Below are 21085 nucleotides of genomic sequence, written 5' to 3' on the forward strand. Positions count from 1 at the left end.
TATCAGATAAGTACCTTGAAAATTAAAATATTAAGTATCATATTAAAATTGTATGTTCAACAAGTTAATATAAACGTGTGTGTATGTGTGTATAAGAATAAAAATAGCTTTAATTACATAAATTATACATTTCTGAAATAAAATTCTACAAATTCAATATAATATATTATTTCAGACAATGTTTGTGAAAAAAAATTGACGTTTAAGACACTGTTTTTGAAATTAAGAAATAATGGACCTTTGTCACCTCAAAAACATTGATTCTAGAAAATATTTATTGGATTTTATCATACAAAATTACGGTTTTAAGAATTGGGATACAAGTTATGTAGAAAAAATAGAAACAGAAATCTTGAATTTTTCACATTCTCTCAACAAAAAAATGGTCAGGTTGTAATCGAACTTGGAATATATTTATGAATAAATATAAAGAATGGTTGAAAGTATTTGATTTTGGTTGGTAGAAGCTTCAGTATATTTAAAGACTGCTTCGAAAACCCCAGGAAATTCAAACAATAGTCTAAGATTTTGTTTCATTGATAACAAATGTCCTTGAACTGGTACCATTATTTGTCGATCTATGCATGAAATATTTTTTTTTTCAATTGTATAACCTATCACTATTGTTTTGGGTTTAAAAAACAAATTATTATCCTCAAAAAATTTAAATCTCTGATATTCAGTTTTGAAATTGAAAAAAGGATTAGCCAAAGTATCAAATAAATAATCTATTTCATTTTTTTTCAGAAATACTGCACTCCTTTAAATGAGGCATAACCATGTTTTTTAAAAATGAAACAATACCACTAGAAAATAAATCTGATATTCCATCTACTATTTCCTGCATTAGAGTCTCAGTTACGGTAGGTTTTTTATATAAATTGATGATAAATTGTAAAACACTCTTAGTAATAATATTTTTATAAGATGTATTTAAATTGTTTAAGTTAAACATCACTGAACTATTTATTTGATTTTGCTCACATTCAGATAAATTATTATCAATGGTATCAGATGAATCTAATACAGAAGTACTATAATCAATGGTATCAGATGATTCTAATACAGAATTACTTAAATTATTAATTTCAACACAGGTGGTAGTTACTGGAGAAGTATGAAATTTCATTAAATGTTTCCTAAATTTATCAGACCCTCGAACATCTGTCATACACAAGTCTTGCCTACATGTATATACTGATTGGCTATTATAATGATGATATATTCTTAAATGCAAAATAAGTTGATTAATTGTAAGAATATTTAACGAACAAATGGAACATAAATACAAAGTGAAGTTTACTTAAATTCACTAAAATATATAAAATAATAGCATATAATAATATACATAAACTAATGCTATATAACTGTTTACTGCCTTGTCAATTTGATGTCAATGTAATAAATTAAGAATTCCCTATTCTTAAATAAAAAAAAATTATATATAAATTGAAATTTAAATGATTATGAATTGAGATTAGATGTAACAGAAGTGGTTATAGAAGTTGATTTATCATATTTTGTGAACAATTTAAATAAGTATTGTTGAATTACAAGCCAAGAGTCATAACATTCCGCAGGGTAAGCACAATTAAATACAAAATATGATTTAAAACAAATTTCAAGAGCTTTTAAAGGACAGTCGAAACACCATAACTTTTTATTTACCCTGATGTAAGAAGAATCGATGGAGCTTAAATCTTTTCCAACAAAGATTATATAAGGCTGTATTTTAGCTCCATATTGACTGTATATTGACTGTCTCTTATCAATATCTTCTTGAAGACCAGTCAGATTCTATTTAAATTAAACAATAAACACCAATATAAGTATAAATATATTCATGAACTTATTTTAAATGAGAAACTTACATTACAAAAATAAGCAAATGCAGAAGAAGATTCTAATTAATGAAGGCTTCCAACATTTATTTTTTCCATTATGTAAAATATTTTTCATTAATGTTTTGGTCGGAATCAAATAAGGTAATTTTTTAATTTTTTAATTTTTTTAATAAGTAATTTTATAACATTTGCTGTTTTTAAATCTTAAATAATAGTAATTAGAATAAAAATTAATACAATATAATATGCAAAAATATGGGTACCTACTACAGTACTACTAAATACCTACTAATACAGTAAAATAAATAATGGCCTTATTAAAATATTATAGAATATATATATAGAATTTTTAAAAGTGTAAAAGTTTTTAATATAATATTGTTTATTGGATGTACTTTATATTTAAAAAGACTAGTTGGACTTAGTTGAGTATAGCACATCACTGATTTATATCCAAAATTAAAAACACAAAATTAATCCCAAAATACAAATTTTGGACTTGAAAGCGTTTCTTGTGAACACAGGGAACTTTAATAACTTAACTTAAGGAGTTAAAAATGAGTTAACTTTCCTAAAATTAATACAAAAATAGTTATTCTTATTAGACTCACTTCCATTGAGTTCAGCTGAATCCAAATTTGACAATAGATTAATAGCATATTTATCCTTAATACTGCTTCTTCTTATTTTTAATAGTTTAGTTGAGAACACTTCCCAAAATTGTTTCAAAAAACAATTAAAATCTTTGAATAAATCATGTGATTCAGTATACCCAATACGATGGTCTTCAACAATCTGTCCAAAATAATAATTCGAATACATTAATATTACAACATATTGACATAGGACATAGCAATAACCATATTATGTTGATTGTTAATTTTAGGGAGACATTAATGTTAGTAGACCACTATATCTGACTAACCTAATATTAATGTTATTTAGATAAGACTCAAATATTATAGTTTTAAAAGCATTGAAAAATTTGTTTAGAAATAAACATTATAAGAATGTATTAAAACTAACATAAAAACATACCAATTCATAACCAATCGGACACTGAAGTGCAGGCCAAAATTCAAATAAGTCTGCCAAATATTTATTGCTGGAATTTAAAATTTCAATTTAAAATATATACTATTCATACGTAATAAAAATAAAATAATTTATTTGTATTAAATTATAAATACCAGAAAATGAAATATTTGTAGCTGTAAGTTGTAGGTTTTTTACCACTGAAGAAGAACTTATAGCACCAACTGTCCTTAAGCGCCTAGCTACATTCTTCCACCTTTCTATCAGTTTTCCCTTTGCATGGGTTTGAGTAGGTCCCTCTGACCTTGCTGGTATAAAGTAAACACTCTAAATTCAAACAAAAAATAAATAAAATCTATTTGTCTGAGGTAAAATTAATTGAATCTATAAGAAAGTATTGTGTATACTATTTATTACCTTATGCTCTTCGGGAAATACTTGCACAATCAAATCAGATATTTTACGAAAAAATAAATCATTACCTCTGTAATATTTCAAATTAGTATCAATTTAATTATTTTAAATATAATAAGTATCTATGTTTTATTCATACTTGCTATGATCCTGGAATAGGTGATTTATTAAGAGTTGCGTGAGTATATTCTGAGCTTCGTCAGATAAAAACCCATTATTTTTTTTAGCATCCGCAAGTACATATCTTCCGTCATTTGTTGTATGCAATCGTTCTAATATTGTCTATTATTATAATAGTTTAATTGTTAATATTTATTGTAATGCAATTTCATAAATCATTTATATTTTAACAAGTTCAATCAAATAAGTATCTAATTATTTTAATCAGTTTCATTCAATAAGTGTAGGTAAAAACAAATAACACTTAGTTGATTATTTTTTTGGTAAATATTTATAAATTAGGGTGCCAAAGTAGTTAGTTTATTTTTCAAAACAAAAATACACAAACAATTATGTTTTATTTCAGTTACATACACAACATTTTTTAATAATAGACAATATTAAAATTATTAAAATGTCAAGTGCAAAAAATTATGAAAAACATGATTTTTCACAGCTGACCATGCCATTTCAATGGGGTTTAATTCACATTGGTACGGAGGAAGACGTAAAACGTCTTTATTATACTGTTTCACATATTCGTCCATTACGTACATATCATGCAAATGTTTGATTCTGCGAACTACTGTCATGAGTTGAGATATGACCATAGGTTTGTTGATAACTTCTCCTTTATCCTGGAGCCATTTTATGATATCCGCCTTTTTGGTCCCACTGGTTACGGCTTTGTTGAGTTTCGCAGAATGGTATGGAGCATTGTCCATAACAATTACAGCGTTGTCCTTTAAACGTGGCAATTCACTTTCCAACCACTCAAGAAATACTTCACCATACATTTCATCATGGTAGTCTTTTGTGTTTTTCTACAATTCAAAACACACAAAACCACCTGGCACGAAACCGTCTTCATTCCCTATGTGGACAACAATCAATCGTTTACCTTTTCCGCTAGGGTTAGTAGGACCAGTCGAAAGGCCTTTGGAAAAAGCATCTCTCCGCGATATAACGGTTTTGTCGACCCATGTTCAACTAGTACAGTCTCCGGCATTTACCCATTTCTCGTCTATATAGTAAAAAGGGCGACCTTCTTCTCGGTATCTCTTTATAGTCTCCAGGTAATCACACAACGATTTCGTCCCTCTCAATCATGGCACTGTTACGACTGAGTTGTTGATATTTAAATCCCATTTGACGTAGAAGGGAGTATAAAGTGGTCATGGTGAATTGAGGCAATCCTTCTGTAGTATTTATACGACTCAAAATTTTATCCCATGTTGGAATTTGTTTTTCAAACCAAAATCCATGTATCGTTTTTCGTATTGCATTCTTATCGAAATCGTCGATTTTCGTGAATATGTATTCTTTATTTTTTTCCGATTAGGAGATGAAATTGTTTTAAAAAGTTCATATTGATATATGGTCGTCGATATTGTTCTTTGACCAATTCCTAGCTCATTGGACATTATTTTTCTTAGATCTTCTTTTTTCATGTTTGGTTGTCGTGCAATTTTAGTTCTGTAAGCATTTATTATGAGTTGTTTTAGATCTGATGAAATAAACTGAAAATAATAAGAATAGTTTTTTAACCAAATTACATTGCACAAACGATTAAACATAATAACAAAACATTTTGTTTTAAACTGGATTAAACCGGTTAAAAAATTTTTTTTTAAAAAACATGTTTTAATCGATTAGGTATACGCTTGAAAAATATTTTATATCGAATCTAATGTTGAATTATTTTAAATATCGGTTAAAAGCGTTAAAAAACAAAATCGATATCAAATTGAAAGATAAATCGGAAAAAAATGTTTTCAGTTTCAAGCGCTGCATTTAACTATTTATGTATAAAAAAACTTACTTTTCCTTTTGGGTTCTTTTTAACTGGCGATTTTACGTCCATTTTAATCAAAAATATAAATTCTAGTTGAATACTTAAGTATTAAAAAGTTGAAAAAAATGATGTGACTGGAAAGACGTATGCATTCGAGAACAAGTTCCGTGCGTTCTCTCGTTGAACAGAGTATACATTTGCCGTACCTTGGTCACTAATGGTGGCTAAAACACGCAACCCGGCGTCATGAACATTACGAATAACCTGTAAAATAATTAAATCATTTAATCAAGGAACATATCTATCATTAATAAAACTATTTACTTCTTTCAGCTGACGAACCAATTCGTCTTGTTTTGTTGCACCCTGACAAAAGTAATAGGCAATGGGCTGTTTATATTTTTTCCGTATACCACGAATCATGAAAACAAGAGCATGATCTGCAACATTTAGGCTCTTTAGCCAAAAATCCTTTTCCAGTATTAACAAAACCATCTATTTCGTCCGTGACAGAATTGTATGATAAACCACTCGATAGACACACTTCATCAAACAAAATCGTACAGTATTTAAAATGTTAGATTTGAATTGTTTGATTTTATTAAAGAAAGAAGATGACTAATAAATAATAAATCCTCACCATTCACTTGGTGTTAATTTTTTAACATTGTCTTTCAGGACGTCCATCATCAAAAGACAAATACCAGGGCCAACTGTCACACAACTCAATATATTATTTAATGTCCGTTTACTTGGCAAGACAAACAACTGAGACCTATAACATTTGGGACTCCTATTGTATAAAGAAAGGCTCGGCATTTTCTCATCCAGAGTAAATCCTTTATTTTTCATTTTTCTTTCAAGTAGCTGAAGTTTTGTGAAAAGTGAAGGTGCCGCAGTGAGTTTTATACAAATAAGTGTCAGCAAACTTTTCAGCAGCTTGCAAACGCGATTTAAAAAGATTTTTGTAACTTTTGGGACCCCAATATTTTTTCAAAACAGTTTTAGCAGCCGAATAGAGTTTCCTGCACTTAGGAGTTAATAAGCCTCATTTTTTTACACCAATGCCTTCAAGCAAATCTGGAGTAAAAAAAAACAATTCTTTTAGTATTGTACAATAACGTTAACACATGTATGTGTATACATATATATTTTATATTTAATTTGAAAAATCCAAATTATTAAAATTCTCAGGTGGTGCATTTGCTCCACTTGGCCCACCTCCGGACGTGTTTATATAATTACATATATTACTGTACATACCTAAGTTACTATAAATTGCTAGAATTTAAAAATTAAACTATTTAAAAAGCATGTTGAATAATAAATTTAAACAGTGTCTTTTTAAAAGATATATAGGATAATATAAAATGCTTCTAACAATACACTTTATACAAATATGAATTACTTACCTTTGGATTTACAGCCATGCACTACACACTTCGATGCGTTCTGCGATGACATCATAAACAATGTATAATATAATATATAATAATAAAAATTAAAGACCGACAACCAAAGACAAGTATAATATAATATAATGTAGAGTTCACAGTAGCGATGTATAAAAAAAAAGGTGGACGAGAACATGTGAGAAATGTATAGATAAGTATAATATGACAATAAGATAATAGAGACTTGAGCGCCTAACGGCAAACAGTGACGACTGCCACCGCGACATACTGCGCTAATGGTGGTTGTACAATGAAACTATACTTTACAAAACTGTCCGATAGAGTTGAACCAACCTGTTTGTAACAAAGGAGTGTGCAAAGAAATTGAGCCTGACAGTTCATCAGTCAGACATGCATGTATAAGGATTGGACAAACAAGCACTACATCGATGTCTACGACTTCAGTCAAACTGCATTCTCGAATTGGAGATTTCAACACAAGAATTGATTTATTTGTATTGCCAGTCATAACCAGCAATCTCCCTTCATATCAACTTAATACTACAACATTAAAAATTCCTAGTCATGTAAAAAGAGCACTAACAGATCCTCAATTCAATCAACCGGGCCAAATTTTTATGTAGATGACTTCATCAGTGGTGCTGACAGTGTAGAAGAAGGAGTACAGTTGTTTGCAAATGTATCAGCAGCATTGCAAGGAGCAGGAATACCACTAAGAAAATGGTGCTCAAACTCAAAAACATTATAATCACAAATACCGCATTCTCAGTTAGATCCAACGTTTATACTAAGGCTGAATGAAGAAGAAACCATCAGCACTCTGGGTCGCTGAAGGACTTGATAACCATTTTCAAATATTTTATTGTATATATATCCGATAAGGAAATCAATGCGACCCGAGAAATCGAAGGACGGATCAGCAAACTGTAGATTAGCATAGGTTGGCCTCATTAAAGTACTCAAGACTGCTGAAGGCATGAGACCTGTGATTTTCTATAGTATAAATTACTGAACTTTCTGTTTGTAGAATAGGACTTTGAGATAGGCCCACAACAGTTGCATCGGTGTGACGTCTGTTGAGGCCGAGCATAGTTACGCTTATATGCGTAATAGCTGAGATTTGAGATCCAGAATCCATTAGTGGCCGAACAGGTGTCTATTGTCCAAATCTATCATGTACACGAATCAAGGCCGTGTTCAAGTTAGTAGTATCGACCAAACCAACAAACGCAGTTGAAGCTTGTTTTATGGACGAAGTCAAAGGATTTGGTTGGTTTTTCAATAGTGAATCTGTCATTTAAATCTATAGCCATTGATAACTGTCAAATCGCTTTTACATAAGATTCTTTGCCCTCCGATAAATATTTGGCCCATTAAACACTTTCCAACGAGTAACAAATTTTAAAACATGGGCAATATCAAACCGAATGAAACAAGACGGTAATTTATAGCTTTCAGATTTATTAAAAATAATCATATATCTTTGTATGTGTATCTAGCTCCCTTCACTGCAACCAGCAAAATGTTGCTGATGTTGCAAATGTCATGCAAACCGCGTTTATTAGTGCCATATAAAAATCTATGACAATTTCTTTAGGTGGTAGATTTCTACCATTTCTTTGCCACTCTAAGAGTTAATAAGCTATTGCATTGGTATTATATGCCTCTGACAACATTTGTGCTACTGAAATTTGACCTTCGGATTCATTTGGAAATAAGAAAAATATACCTAGATAATCCGGAGGGCCGATCAATTTTCTTTACATTACCAGTTTCATCTATTGTAATCTTATCAACTCGTTCATTCTTAACAAATGCATTATATACTCTTAGTTGATCCGGAATCCAATAATGTGTAAAAAAAAGGTTGCATACCAATATTTTTTATTATCATTGGATAAACCAAGGATCACAGTTTTGCATAGCATTCAACGATAAAACCATGTTTGAATCAATGCAACTTTCACAATGTTTTTCACTTATAGCTTTTCTGGTAGTTGCTAATCGAAGAAGTAAAGGACTTTGTGCATCAAATAAATCTTTAGATAATTGGTTTGCTAATATTGCTTTTTATTATTGAAAAAATAATCAAAATATGGAGAAAACTTATGAAGTCGTGTCCATAGTGCTTTTGGGTGTATATTCCAATTATTGTTTTCAATCAAAGTTTTCCATAAATAACTTGATGGCACTATTAATTTATTATTTATAATAATTTTATCTTTATAATCTTTCAAAACAGAAGAAATTTCATCATTTGAAACTATGGGTTTCCTACCTCGTTTCATTTTGTATAATACATATATAATGAATAATAATATAATATGCATTTCTCTTACTAACTGTTTCTAAATTATTCGAGAAATGCGTATAAACAAGATTGATGTCTCTTCTAGTATACCGTATATTTTTTTCACCAAACAATTTGGTTTTTGCTGTAACGTGTCTACTATAGATCCCTCAATTAAATCTTCTCATATTATTCATAGCAATTTAGATAAAAAAATAAAATTGTTTAGCATTTTTCTTGACTTTAAAAAAGCTTTGACTCCATTGACTCCATAAGAGGAGCATGGCTCTTTATTTAATCAAAATGTTTATTTCTGAAAGACTTCAGCACACTAGACTAAATGGTCATTTTAGTAATATCAATACAAATTGTTTTTCAGTTCCTAAGTACAGTACTTGGCCCATTACTATTTATTATTTATATAAATGGAATAATTCATATTTCGCATTATATTCCTTTATGGAAAAGTAAGTAACTAGCTTGTATTCAGCTCCTATTATTCTAGTAGGCCCTAAATTTTCAAAGTACAATCCATTTTGTTGTTCGTATTTTGTATATGTATAATAATCCGATGAATTTATTTCATTGGCACCAATAAGTCCACCCATCATCACCAATCTAAAATTAAAAATTATATCTATATTAACCTGCTGTGAGTGTGGAGGTCTATATGGTCTACTATCATATAATATTTTATTCAATTCTTTTTCGTTTACATTTTTTGTTTCCTCAGATATGTTGAACATGCTAACTATTGCTCTTCCGTGATTAACAGTAGATACTGTATTATTACAAAACACGTTCTCCGTAATTTCTTGTTTATGAATGTATATGTTTTTACCTTCGACTACTGGGTCTAGCACTTTTATTTGTACTACTGTTTCAGATCGTGGGTGTAATGAAAGATTTATAGAACTGGTTTCTACGTGAGTAGGGGCGTGTAAAAACGTTTCGGCGTTTTTAATTATTATCTTGTTATTCGAAATGTCTACTATCGCTTTGTTTTTTAATAGAAACTCGTGACCTAATATGCCATCTCTTGGTATAGGGAATTGTGTTCCTACTATGTTAAATTCTGTATCTATAATATTATTATTTAATTCTATGGGTATTTTTATTTTTCCTATTGTTTGAATGGGTTCCTTATGTATACCACGTAATTTAATTTTCTGTGTTTCATTTACTTTTAGTTCTCCGCGTAAACAATTTATTTTGAGTATATTAACTTGGCTACCCGTATCTATTAGTAAGCTTAATTCATTTGTTTTACTAGCGGCTGATTTACATGTTATATGGTTATTATTTATTACTGCGTCGATGTGGAAACATCGTGCATCTCCTCTGCGATTATCTGGTTTATCGAACGGGTACCGCGTTCCTCGTTCGATACGTTCGCGTTTCCCGAATTACCATTTCTACTTTCATCGTTACGTTTTTTATAGCAATTATGTATATTATGACCTATCTTATTACAGTATGAGCACATTATTGCTTGCGAAGAATTATAATTTGTGGGTGGCCTAGTAAAATTATTTCCATTAGGTGGATGGTTGTTATTACGATTATTTGGATTATTTTGTCTTACGTTATTTCTACATTGCGAAGCATAATGATTACCATTACAATGATAGCATTTTATAACCGGTCTATTAATGTTATTTGGTTGCGAATAATTATTTGGTCGCGGACCATTTGTCCTTGTAAAATTATTAGAGTTGTTACTATTATAGTTCCTTGTGTTACCGGTTCGCATATTATTCGTTCGCTGATAATTAATATTATTATTGCGTGGGGAATTATTATAGTTTCTTTCATTGTCATTTCTATACTTATAATTTTCCCTCTCGGAATTATATTCAGCTTCCTCGGCTTTGGCTAACTGTTTTGCTATTTCAAGAGTTTTTGGACATTGTGATTTTACTATCGTTCTAATCGGATTTATTAAGCCCTTAATAAAAATTGCTAATGTTTGTTCTTTTAACGTTTCGTGTATTATTCTCGCTTCCGAATCTATTTTATTAAGTGTACTTGCAGTACATAGTTTATAATATAATTTTTCTACTCTATGACAGTACTCATTTACATCTTCACCATTGCGCATTTTAATCGAATTTAGTTGTATTTGTAAGCTAGATGCAGTTGTTAGATCCTCAAACGCGTCTGTTAAATAACTTTTAATAAATGTCCACTTGGTCACATTTTTATATCGTATCATTTCTAACGCTCTACCAGTTAATCTGGTAGTAATATATTTCACTAACGTTGGTGCACATTTTTCTTCGACTAGACTCACTGCCATGTCACATGCATTAATAAATGGATATATGTCATCCTCGCCTGTGCATAAAGGTATTAATTTAAATGCGTCCTCTAATTTTATAGTAACCATTTTTTTATTTCGTAACTTTTTATCAAATAATAACTCTGTGTGTTCAAAACTATCAGTAACTTTACTGCGTGTAGTTCTACCTGACTTATTATCTAAGCTACTACTTCTAGTTAAAATAGGTTTCTCTTTTTTAGTTTTTACTTTATTTTTATCTGGACTGTCGAAATTTATTAACCTATGTGTAACGTTTAATATTTCTTTTTCAAGATTAGATTTATCTTTTTCTGTGTTATACGATGGATTATCTAATTCCAAAGGAGATGTATCTTTTCCTTTATTGTCCATAAAATGCCTTTAATATTCATTCAATACACCCTTCATTACTTCAATTAATAATTCTCAATATATATATACCCTTTAATAATATTCAATAATAATTCTCATAATAATCTCAATATACTTCAATAATAATTCTCAATAATAAACCTCATAATAATAATCTCATAATAACAATAACTCTCAATAGTTAAATCTCAATAATAATCACAATAATATTCTTCAATAATAATAACCTCAATAGGCTTCAATAATAAACTCAATAGTTTCAATAATAATCTCAATGACTTCAATAATAATCTCAATAGTTTCAATAATAATCCTCAATATAATAACTTCAATAATAATCTTCAATAACTTCAATAATAATCCTCAATATAATAACTTCAATAATAATCTTCAATAACTTCAATAATAATCCTCAATATAATAACTTCAATAATAATCTTCAATAACTTCAATAATAATCCTCAATATAATAACTTCAATAATAATCTTCAATAACTTCAATAATAATCCTCAATATAATAACTTCAATAATAATCTTCAATAACTTCAATAATTATATAATAATAATCTCAATAATAATCTTCAATATAATAACTTCAATGGGTTTTAATAATTGACTGAATGGGCTTTTATATATGTTCTACTCTAACACCTACACTACTATTATACTTGATTACCTTAAATAAATTCCATACGCCTCTATTGTACATACGTCTATGTAACAATATTTAATAAAATATTCACTTACAATAAAGCGGTATTTGCTGATGATGCCATGATCCTTTTGAAATCGCTGCACTTGTTTTGCTTGGAACCTTCCTTCGGAGTTGCTGATGAAGAAGAGTGATCAATTCCTCTTGTCAACGATGGACCTTTGATGGTTTTGCCTCCTTGAAAATCCTAAACCGACTGCGCCAGAAATGTTGTGTGCGTAATCTCAAAGGCTCCAAAAGCCGTAAGCTTTAGAGACAAATCAACAAGTACCAAATTGAACTATAGAATTATGTTTATTCAGCAGAAAATATAGTAATAGTACAATAGCGTGTGCGCGTGTGACGAGAAGTTGCTCAGGTCTCCGTGGCTATGATACATCTGCCCAGGCTGTCCCACGGGCTCCCTTATAAGTGGTGGCGGCTCCTTTGATGTAGCGGCACGTGCAGTTTGTATGTGTTCGTGTTTTCGGTTGTTGTTGCCAATTCTTAGATTAGCGATTAGCGATTCTTAGAATTGCGAATCGTGTCCACGATTTCTAGTCATGTACCTGTCCAGTGTTTTATTACATGGATAGGTGCAGATAGTACATATTCATCATTATAATATTTAATTAATATTTAATCATTATAATATTTTAATTACATATACGGAGTTCAAGACCGTAATAACATTAAGGTCAATATATTCTATATTAATTATAGCGAATAGGGTGCCTAGAGCGTCAAGGCCCGCAACAGTATTAAATATAAATCGTATAAATAAAATGTTGCTCCTCATATTTTTCTTTTCCTCGCCGCGACATCACCTATCACTTATCAGCTATTCTATTTATGTTGCGAAGTGGGAATTTCCAACAAAACAAGCGCAGCCGAACTCTACTCGGCGAACAGACTCAACAGAGTATAATAATGAATTATTATTATTATATATATTTTATATTATTTTCATAAGAAATAGCAAAATATTAGATAAAAATACACGGCCATTTGGAATATTGATGTAAATGCAATGTGTTCAGTCGTTCTGTGTTCACCAATTACAGAATACAGATTACGCTATACGGGCTATTATTGTACAAAAGTGACCAAATATCATTCCATTTTATTTATATAATAATATACTGAGCAAACTTGTATTTGTTAGTATGTGTTTTTTCGATCGTTGCACATGTCCTCGTCATTTTGGTTTACAATTATTACTTATTTTTTGGTAAAGTGTTTTTGTTTTTTTTTTACAAACTAATAAGTATGAGTTCCTTTATTAAATGTGACTGTGGAAAATTAAGTAATTCAATGAATATTCATAATTGGAATAAACACATTAATTCGTGTAAAATACGAAAATCGAAGAGAACCACTTCTGATATTAAATCATTTTTTATTGGAGTCGAAAAAAATTAAATTAAATTGGAACAACAAATTAAAAAAGAAGAACATGGTAAGTAATTTATTTATAAATACATTATATACATTATTTTTAAGTCATAAAAGAGGTAACGTTTGGTTTAAATGGAATAGGTACAATATCAGTCATATATTACTTTAATAATTATGTACCAAAAATATCGAACATCGTTTCGCCAAGTTTAGTTTATAATCATTCCCAGTTTTTTGACAGAGGATATTTTAGTTGGAAATACCAATCAATTAGAGTGCATAATTTATTTGGTAATAGTGTTATAGTATTTAATGCATACCTATATATTCTGATATTTAATATTGTATTTTTTACAAAACTCTTTAAATTTTTAATTTTAATCAAATATAACGTATTTTATTACTTAACTAACGAAATACAATTTTAAAAAATTGGTTTTTACAATTTTTGCACATAGACAGAAATTGTAGATTTTGATAATTTTATGTTTTAAAACTGGTAAATAGTTATGTAAAGGTATTTCAATGATTTATTAATATTTTAAAATTAAAATTTATATGTTACAGGATAAGGGTATAATATATTTCATTAAAAACTATTTAATATTATAATTTATATAGATTATAGACATAATATTTATTTTTATATAAATGCATTAATACATTTTATATTTTTATCTGAATACCATTCAGAAACATGTAAATAATATTTTGTTCTACTAATTTCATATTTGAATTAATCTCTTTAAAATATTAAATACATACAATAACTATACCTAAAGACAAAATACCTAATGTTATAGCGTTAACAGTCAGAAGTGCTAAAGTATATTTTAGGGGATAAAATAAATTGAAATATAGTAGATGATATTGTTTTAGGTGTAAATGGTGATGATTGGCCCAGTTTTGAAAATTCTAATGCAGAAAATAGTATACCGGCAAATTATGATGGCAAGGAAAAAGAGTCTGTAGATATTAACTCAGAAAAGAATAAATCTCCAGAAGATGCAGTTGAATCAGTGGCATCTTTGCCATATGGTAATATAAAATATTAAATACTGAAGTCAGAAATTAATTCAATTATTTTTTAGCTATTCAATTTCCAAATGATCCAGCTTTCATATCCAATATTACAATGTCTCCAGAATTATTTGCTCAAGTAGCTTTGCAACCACCTTGTCAACCAGCACCGTTCGATCTAAAAAATCATAAGTTTCCAACAAAAAAACAAGGTAAATACACTCGTTCATTTCATGAAGGGCATTATTTAAAAAAAATTGCATCTGGCCAATTTGTTAAAAGAAATTGGGTGTCATATTCACCTACAGCTGATAGAGTATACTGTATAGTATGCAAATTATTTGGAACCACAGAATGCAAAAGCTACAAATTAGCTAAATCTGGTTATGATAATTGGAAGCATTTGGCATATGTATTTAAAAAGCACGAAGCTACTCCTGACCATTTACAAGCTGAAATAAGACGGGCAATGTACATAAACAATCAAAGAGTTGATCTTCAATCATTTCAAGGATTAAATTCTAAAGTTGCTGAAAACCGAGAGATTGTGAAAGAAATTATTAAAACATTGTTATTCTTGTCAGGACAAAATATGGCATTCAGAGGACATAATGAAAGTAAATCATCAAAAAATCAAGGCAATTTCTTAGAATTAATTAAATTACTATCAACAAATAATCCTTTATTATCATCTCATTTATTGAAGATTGGAAATGTAAAGGGGAAGAATCGGTTGACGTTTTAATCAAATGTTAGTCAAAATAAAATACTTAAGGTCTTAGGTGAAATGGTTCGCGGTCAAATCCTACAAAAAATCAAAACATCTGGGTATATTCATTCATAATAGATACAACTACTGATGTTGCAAACCTTGAACAATTTTCTTTATTTGTGCGGTTTTTGAATGAAGATAGAGATGTTGAAGAAAGATTGGTAGCTATGAAGGTAGTTTCTGATGTATCAGGACTTGGGATGTTTAATTTGTTATGTGATATTTGTCAACATTTTGAAATAGATTGGGTAAATAATTTATGTGCACAGTCTTATGATGGCGCAGCTAGTATGCAAGGTTGCTATTCTAGTGTAAAGACATTGGTCCAAGAAAAAAATCCAAGAGCCATTTATGTTTGGTGCTTTGCTCACGTACTTAATCTTGTTGTAGTTGATAGATGCGATAAAAATATTGTGACTAGAATTTTTTTTGCTAATTTACAATCACTGGTATCTTTTATGAGAGCTCGAAAACGTACAGCATTATTTATAGAAGCTCAGAAAAAATATTACCCCAATGAAAGAATTTGTAAAATTAAAAACTTTTCAAATACTCGTTGGACATCCCATCACCAAGTATTACGTGTTATTTGTACTAAATATAAAGCTGTTATGAAGACATTAAAAGATTTGTCACTTTCACATGATCGAGAAACTTCTTCCACTGCTAAAAATTTACAAACAGTTATGTCTTCTTTTATGTTTGTAACTAATTTACTATTAATGAAAAATATATTTGAGTATACAACTCCATTATCTATTTACTTACAGTCGTCAAGTATAGATTTTATTCAAGCTCTAACAATAGTAGACAACTGTGCCAAAAGCCTGTCTGATATGAGAGAAGATCATCTAGCAGATAGATTATTAGATGACGCAAGACAATTTGCTGAAGATAATGGATTAAAACAGAGATGTTTTCCAAATAAACGAAAGATAATAAAAAAGGTGATGGATGGTGAAAATAAAGGAAATGAGACAATATTCTTGAGTCCAAATAAAAGATATAAAGTTGAAGTATATAACACAGTTTTGGATCAAATTGTATCATCAATAACATCCAGATTTGAAGGGGCTAGAAAAATTTTAGCAGATCTATCATTTTTTTCATATGAACGACTAATATCAATAAATGAAGGATGTTCTATACCTGAAGATTGTTTTATTTATCTTAAGACTTGGATACAAACTATACAAATTGATGAATTAAAAATGGAATACATTACATTTGCTAAATGTTTTATGGAACTCAAAAACGGTATTAACATTAAAAAGTTACATAAAGAATCAGGTTCAGACAATGAAAACGATGACGATGAACTTAATGATTCTAGCAGTGATACTGAAACTGAAAGTAACACAGATACACAACAAATTACTGCTTTAGATATTATTAAATTATTAAATTCGTATAATTTAATATCTGCACTTCCAAATTTATATACAGCATATAAATATGCATGCACAATACCAGCAACATCAGCTTCGTGTGAACGGTCTTTTTCTAAATTAAAGTTAATTATAACTAGATTAAGATCTACAATGAAACAAAATTTACTGGAACCTATAATGTTACTATCATGTGAAAGAAATATTGATATAAACGAGGATGAAGCTGTTAACAACTATGCAAATAGTTCACAAATATTAAAAGAGGCATTGTTATTTAAATAAAAACAAATGGATTGTATAATATATTATTTTGAGGTATAAAATAAGAAAATGTACTATTATAACTTAACTATATTATAAATTATTTATTTTATATTAAGTACATATGACATATTGGAATAAAAATAAATAAAAATGTATGATGAAATTGCAAGTCATTAAGTCCTAAATCTGCTACCTACTTAAAATATAAGTTTATTTAAATCGAAGGGTAAATAATATATTAATTTACCTTTATGACATTTGTCATTCAACTGCAGTATACTATTCCAGAATTCTTATTTACTATTATTATTGTTATTATTATTATTATTATTATTGTTATAATTATTTAGAATTGGTTAATAATAAAAATAAAAATAATAACTTTTTTAGAGGTTTACCAAAAAAATGTATTCGCCCCTACTTTAAAATCTTGTCGCCACGCCACAGCGAGAGATCCCGTATTAGATATTATTTTAAAACTTAATAAGAAGGTATTAATAGAATAATTTAATTACCAATAGCTAATAATATTGATACTCTAATAATATTGTACTGTACTATCTGTACTACGGTCGAAATTTATACCATTCAAGTTATTCAACTATTGTGTTCGGTGTTCAGACTTAAGTTTGCTCAGATTAGTTTAGTCGTTTACCTAATTATTGTCAAATGTTAAAATGTTAAATATTTATATTTTATACTAATATACCTACTTATAGTTTTAAGTTTTATTTATATTAGTTTATTATTTATTTAATTTTGGGGATAAACTACATATTGAGGTATTAAGAATAATTATGGGTAGAACAATTTCTAACCCAGAACAAAAAATGTACTTCAAATTTAATATTAGTACAAATGAATGTGTCTGCCAAATTCCCAATGTAATAACCCTATTCGGACAGGAAGTCACTCTGGTAACTTAAAAAATCATGTGAAAGTTTTTCACAAAGATGAATATCTTTTACTTTTAAAAGAAAAAGAGAGATTAACAGGATCAAAATTAAAAAGATATGGTTGCTTCAATTCCACAGTTTCAAAAGTAAGTACATTATAACATTTAAATATTTCATACATTTTATCTAGGTAAGTATAGGTACTAAACTACTGTTTATGTAACTACCTAATATTATGTTCTTTTTTTAAATTGAAATAATTGACCCTTTAATTTTAGTTTATATTTTATTTAGATACATAAGTACCTATCTTTATTAATCTACCTTTTACCTAATACAATATACAAATTATATACCTAATATTATAATACAAATAAAATATGAATACAATATTATACTATTTCAACTTTATAATTTTAAACATTTTAATCACACAAGTTTTAAATGAAATGAAACTACTGTTAAAAAGCTAATATTTGAAAGCATTTTCATATACTTAGGTACTTATATAGTTATATCTAATGTATGTTCTTACTTTTTTAATGAAATAATAATAGCATAAAAGATAATATGTAGGACATGTAGGTAGCTTTAAGTCAAAACTACAAATATTTTTTTTGAGCAGTGTCTAAAATATGTATGTGGAGTTGAGTTGTCTACCAGAGAGCGGGTCGGTTCCTGATACAGCTAAGGTGGTGGGTGGAAGCTAAGCGTCAGTGTTGTTTTGACGTGCGAGTGTTCCGTTTGTCGTTAGTTGATTATATTATGTATTTTTGTATTTTGTCATTTGTACATCAATAAAAAGGTAATCCGTTACTAGTGTGCTGTTGATTATTTAAGTGTACATTTTTGGTGCCCAATCCCACATTTTTGGGGGCCTGTCCGGGATACGCTCCGATTTTTATACTTTAATAATCGCATGGTTGTGTTTTTGTACGTGATTCGAGTTTGAACCTAACCTCACATTTTTATCAAGTTTGGTTACGCAGATTATACCGCGGGTATATTGTTGATATCATAGTGTGATAATTGATAATAGTGTTTACTAAAATGTTGTGATAATGCCGCGACCGCGAAAGAATGTGCGAGCGAGTCAAAGGCTTGAAGAAAGTGTTGGCGATCGTGTTGATGATCGTTTTCCGAATGGGCGTAGTGTTAGCGTTACATTCGCAGATGTACAGGACTCATTACGTCCATTCACCGGGGACGATAGTGGAAGTATTGTGAAATGGGTAGAGGATTTTGAAGATTTGGCAGATTTGTGTTCTTGGTCCGAACTACATAAGTTTTTATATGGCAAGCGACTGCTTCAGGGCACGGCCCTTGATTTTGTGCGAGGCGAAAGTGGTTTACGATCGTGGTCCGAGTTACGCGACAGGTTGCTAAATGAATTCCGTTGTCGGCTCAGTACGGCCGATGTTCATCGACAGTTAACGTCTCGTCGGAAATGTGCCGGTGAAACACTGTTACAATACTTATATAAAATGCGGGAAATAGCAGCGCACGGCGATATTGAAGACGAATCGGTCATCGACTAAGTGATTTGTGGTGTCCCCGACACTTCGGCGGACAAAAATGTATTATATGGAGAGGCAACGTTGGGTGAGTTCAAGAAAAAAATTGAATTATACGAGCGGATTAGGAGCCGATCTCAAGCGGGAAATGTACCTCGGGTGACTGCTGATGGTAAACCAAAGCCGACAATCGCGGCAGGAGGCTCATCGGGGGAGGGAGTAACTAGGTGTTTCAATTGTGGTGATCGTGGACACCAGTCTCGAGAGTGTCCTGATGTTAACAAGGGACCAAAATGTTTCTCATGTCGCGCTTTTGGACATAAATCGTTCGAGTGTCCAAGTAAGAGTGACGCAGTGCCGAACGTGTATCAGGTCGACTATGGCAGTAACAACGATCGTATAGTGAAACCAGTGGTGATTTCTGGCTGCAAAGTATTGGCTCTGATTGATACGGGATGTGATATTAACATTTGTCGGCACTCGATTGGGTTGAAATTAGTGAATGCCACCAGCAAGAGGTGTGAACTACGACTAAGAGGACCAGCAGGCGCAAACTTTTTTACAGAACAGATATTGGACGCGGAGCTGCACATTGATGGTCGAACATACCCCATCACCGTGTATACCGTGAGTGACGACAGTATAGGACATGATGTGATCATAGGTCGACCGTTGTTCCAGACCAGTGCCGAGCTAAGGGTGGGACCGAAAGCTCTGGAGGTTGTTGATGCTCGTGAGGTGCGACAGATGATGGCCATTGATGTTGGAGTGCCGGAACTGGACGTAGGCGAAAGAGAGTTCTTGCCAATGATTAAAAAAATAGTCAGTAACTATGTGCCTGAAAGTCGGGTAACGGTACCTATGAAGACAGTTATTATTTTAAGCGACGAAGTTCCTGTGTATCAGAGGCCCAGGCGGTTAGCGCCGCGTGAAAAAGTTGCTGTGGATCGACAGGTGGAAGAGTGGCTGAGTGAAGGTATTATTCGACACAGCTGTTCTGATTATGCCAGCCCAGTGGTCCTGGTAGCCAAAAAAGATGGGACATTACGATTGTGCATCGATTATCGGGCTCTTAATAAAAAAATCGTACGTGACCGTTATCCACTGCCGCTCATCGACGAGCAGGTTGATCAGTTGCGCGATGCGGTTATATTTTCGACGTTAGATTTACGTAATGGATTTTTTCACGTACCGATGGACGAGAACAGTATAAAATACACATCGTTTGTGACGCCCAGTGGACAATATGAGTTTCTGCGAACGCCGTTTGGACTGTGCATATCACCGCCAGTTTTCCAACGGTATGTAAACTTTGTATTCCGCGACATGATCAAAGCCGGTTACCTGTTAGCATATATGGATGACCTTGTTGTGGTGGCGGCTAACGTAGATGAAGGCATTGCACGCCTGGAAGCTGTGATGGGGATCGCCGCTGAATATGGTCTTGACATTAAGTGGTCGAAGTGTCAATTTCTTAAGCGCGCTATTGATTACCTCGGTTACCGTATTCAG

General features: G+C 30.6%; 1 protein-coding gene and 1 pseudogene across 1 annotated transcript; one reads left to right on the forward strand and one right to left on the reverse strand.

The window, feature by feature from the left end:
- Positions 1-1464: 1464 nt before the first annotated feature.
- LOC111038762 lies at positions 1465-5316 on the reverse strand (annotated as a pseudogene).
- An 8271-nt stretch (positions 5317-13587) lies between these two features.
- Positions 13588-17181, forward strand: LOC111038763 (zinc finger MYM-type protein 1-like). Its single transcript, XM_022321989.1, has 7 exons — positions 13588-13624; positions 14596-14754; positions 14808-15353; positions 15443-15487; positions 15584-15681; positions 15778-16212; positions 16279-17181. Exons 1-7 carry the CDS (start codon positions 13588-13590, stop codon positions 17179-17181), a joined length of 2223 nt encoding a protein of 740 aa, XP_022177681.1.
- The last annotated feature ends 3904 nt before the right edge of the window (positions 17182-21085 follow it).

This window comes from Myzus persicae, unplaced genomic scaffold (genome assembly GCF_001856785.1).
Source record: "Myzus persicae strain clone G006 unplaced genomic scaffold, MPER_G0061.0, whole genome shotgun sequence".
NCBI lineage: Eukaryota > Metazoa > Arthropoda > Insecta > Hemiptera > Aphididae > Myzus > Myzus persicae.

Excerpts from the sequence above, each read along its gene's own strand:
- LOC111038763 (XM_022321989.1), top strand. The coding sequence starts at position 13,588 with ATGAGTTCCTTTATTAAATGTGACTGTGGAAAATTAA. Across the intron at positions 15,682-15,777 it reads AAAGATTGGTAGCTATGAAG|TCTTATGATGGCGCAGCTAG; the intron begins GTAGTTTCTGAT and ends TTATGTGCACAG. Across the intron at positions 16,213-16,278 it reads TTATGTCTTCTTTTATGTTT|TCGTCAAGTATAGATTTTAT; the intron begins GTAACTAATTTA and ends ATTTACTTACAG.